The following is a 2,500-nucleotide window of genomic DNA, read 5'->3' on the forward strand; positions in this document are numbered from 1 at the left end:
AGTGGAAAAGATGTTAGTGATCAAATTACCAGACAACAGTTTGTGTGAGAGAGAGAGAGAGAGAGAGAGAGAGAGAGAGAGAGAGGGGGGGGGGCTGAAGGAGATGATAATGATGATGAGCGAGTGGAAAACACTGACAAGTTTTCTCAGAGAGGATGTAACAAAAGGTAAGGGAGAGGGGGGGGGGGGGTTAAGAGGAAGGAGGAAGGAGGGAGGATGGATTCTTAGACAGGGGGGAGGAAGTGGGGGGGGGGGAGATGATGCTACAAATGGCGAGTGAATGAAGCTAAGTTTCATAACAACAAAAGATCCATTAGAGAAGCACCGCTAACCGGGGGTTACACCGATCCACTTTAAAGCGAGGCTTCCACTTTACGACGGCATAAAAGAATATCGCTGGGGGAAAAATGGACGGCGTTCTTTTCTTGTCACATAATGATACCGACTGATATCTTACATAGTAATACATGTTTGGTGTTTTCTTGCCTGAGCTACTTTAAAATAAATTAACATGGCCAGCTTCTGTTTTTTTTTTAATATACATGTTTGGTGTTTTCTTGCCTGAGCTACTTTAAGATTAACATGGCCAGATTCTGTTTTTTTTTTTAACATACATGTTTGGTGTTTTCTTGCCTGAGCTACTTTAAGATAAGATTAACATGGCCAGATTCTGTTTTTTTAATATACATGTTTGGTGTTTTCTTGCCTGAGCTACTTTAAGATTAACATGGCCAGATTCTGTTTTTTTTTTTTAACATACATGTTTGGTGTTTTCTTGCCTGAGCTACTTTAAGATAAGATTAACATGGCCAGATTCTGTTTTTTTAATATACATGTTTGGTGTTTTCTTGCCTGAGCTACTTTAAGATTAACATGGCCAGATTCTGTTTTTTTAATATACATGTTTGGTGTTTTCTTGCCTGAGCTACCTTAAAATAAGATTAACATAGTCAGATTCTGTTTTTTTAATATACATGTTTGGAGTTTTCTTGCCTGAGCTACTTTAAGATAAGATTAACATAGTCAGATTCTGTTTTTTTAATATACATGTTTGGTGTTTTCTTGCCTGAGCTACTTTGAAATAAGGTTAACGTAGCCAGATTCTGTTTTTTAATAACCTTAATCTCAACTCAGGGATGTGTTTGAAAAAACTCTGACTCTTTTTCGCCTTGTTTTTTAATTACTCTTTGTATGTTCTTCATTATCTTAATTATTGTTTGTATGTTCTTCAGTAAAAGACAAGAAAATATTTTTTTCCCCATTTGAATCCAATGCAATAGCTTTTTAGTATATTTTGAAAAAAAAAAATATGTTCTTTCTGTATTAATTTCAATTTTTTGGGTAAGTCTTTCTTTAGATCCTAGGATATAAAATCCATGAGTTTCTTTCGTCAATTTTTTCAATGTATGTTTTTCCTTGCACGGAGTGAGCCACTTTGAAAAGCACTACACTCTTCACTACTATTTATTAATCATAGTTTTTGCTTTTATATAATACAATTTGACAAATGTTTCACTGGATTTTTTTTTTACTTTAAATTCATTGTGTCATCACGATGATTTAAATTTCCTTTTAAAATGATGCCATAATATATTTAGTACCCACCGGAAATGTTCTAAGATATATTCCCTCCCCACCATTAATCCTTATTTTGTTTCCTGTCTACGTAAATACTGTATTTTAACAACTCTTGATTCTTAAACGAAAATTGAAATGACATGCAAATTCAATGAGTTTTTTCTTTCTAATTCTAATATCTAAAACAATTTGCAGACACCAAGCGCTGCAAATTGTACACAATCGGCAAAATTAATTGCAAAATGTACACATTTGGCAATTATCCACATTTTGCGTAACATACATTATTCATTAAATTGAAATACCCTGTCTTAGATTAAAGTCTAATAAAGTTTACTTAAAATTAAACACTCTTTTTAAATTATTACACAATTCCAAAGACTATTACTCAACAACGTCAACGCAAAATTGACAAATTATTCAATGTAATACGGACTATTACTTACTTGTGTTCATGCAAGAATGATAAAGTCTTTTGGCTTTTCCAAAGGCGTCTGTATCGTTGTCTCCGTGAGGAAGATCCAACATTTCTGAAAAGAAAAGTATATATTAATGTTTGCATCATCAACATTATTTGTCTTATTAACAGTATTTTGACACAAAACAATGTGGATCTTGATAGGAATAATTAGTATAAAACATCACATTTCTGGAGAAAAATAAATAGTTTGAATATATAGACCCTACAAAATTGTGTACTTTTTGGTTATTCCCTATAAATGAATGGAAGTCTATACACTTGATTGATTGATTGATTTAAAGTTTTCAGGCATCTAAGGTCATTGACGCCGGTAACATTTATGCATACAATAAATAAAAAATAAAATAAAATAAAAAATAAAAGAGAATTCAATTAAATTCATAAAAGTTGAATGTCATAAAAGTTAAATATTTTTCAGAAGACCTGCTTCTGAAATAAATT

At 32.2% G+C, this 2,500-nt stretch overlaps 1 protein-coding gene across 1 annotated transcript in view; it reads right to left on the reverse strand.

The window, feature by feature from the left end:
- The window catches only part of LOC137619980 (neprilysin-like), a 398,554-nt gene that overhangs the window by 11,451 nt on the left and 384,603 nt on the right, over positions 1 to 2,500 (reverse strand). Inside the window, exon 4 of the mRNA XM_068350260.1 lies at positions 2,025 to 2,108. Within this exon, the coding sequence (XP_068206361.1) occupies positions 2,025 to 2,108 (84 nt within the window). The remainder of the gene's footprint in view (positions 1 to 2,024; positions 2,109 to 2,500) is intronic.

The sequence above is a fragment of the Palaemon carinicauda genome, chromosome 26, assembly GCF_036898095.1.
Source record: "Palaemon carinicauda isolate YSFRI2023 chromosome 26, ASM3689809v2, whole genome shotgun sequence".
Lineage (NCBI taxonomy): Eukaryota > Metazoa > Arthropoda > Malacostraca > Decapoda > Palaemonidae > Palaemon > Palaemon carinicauda.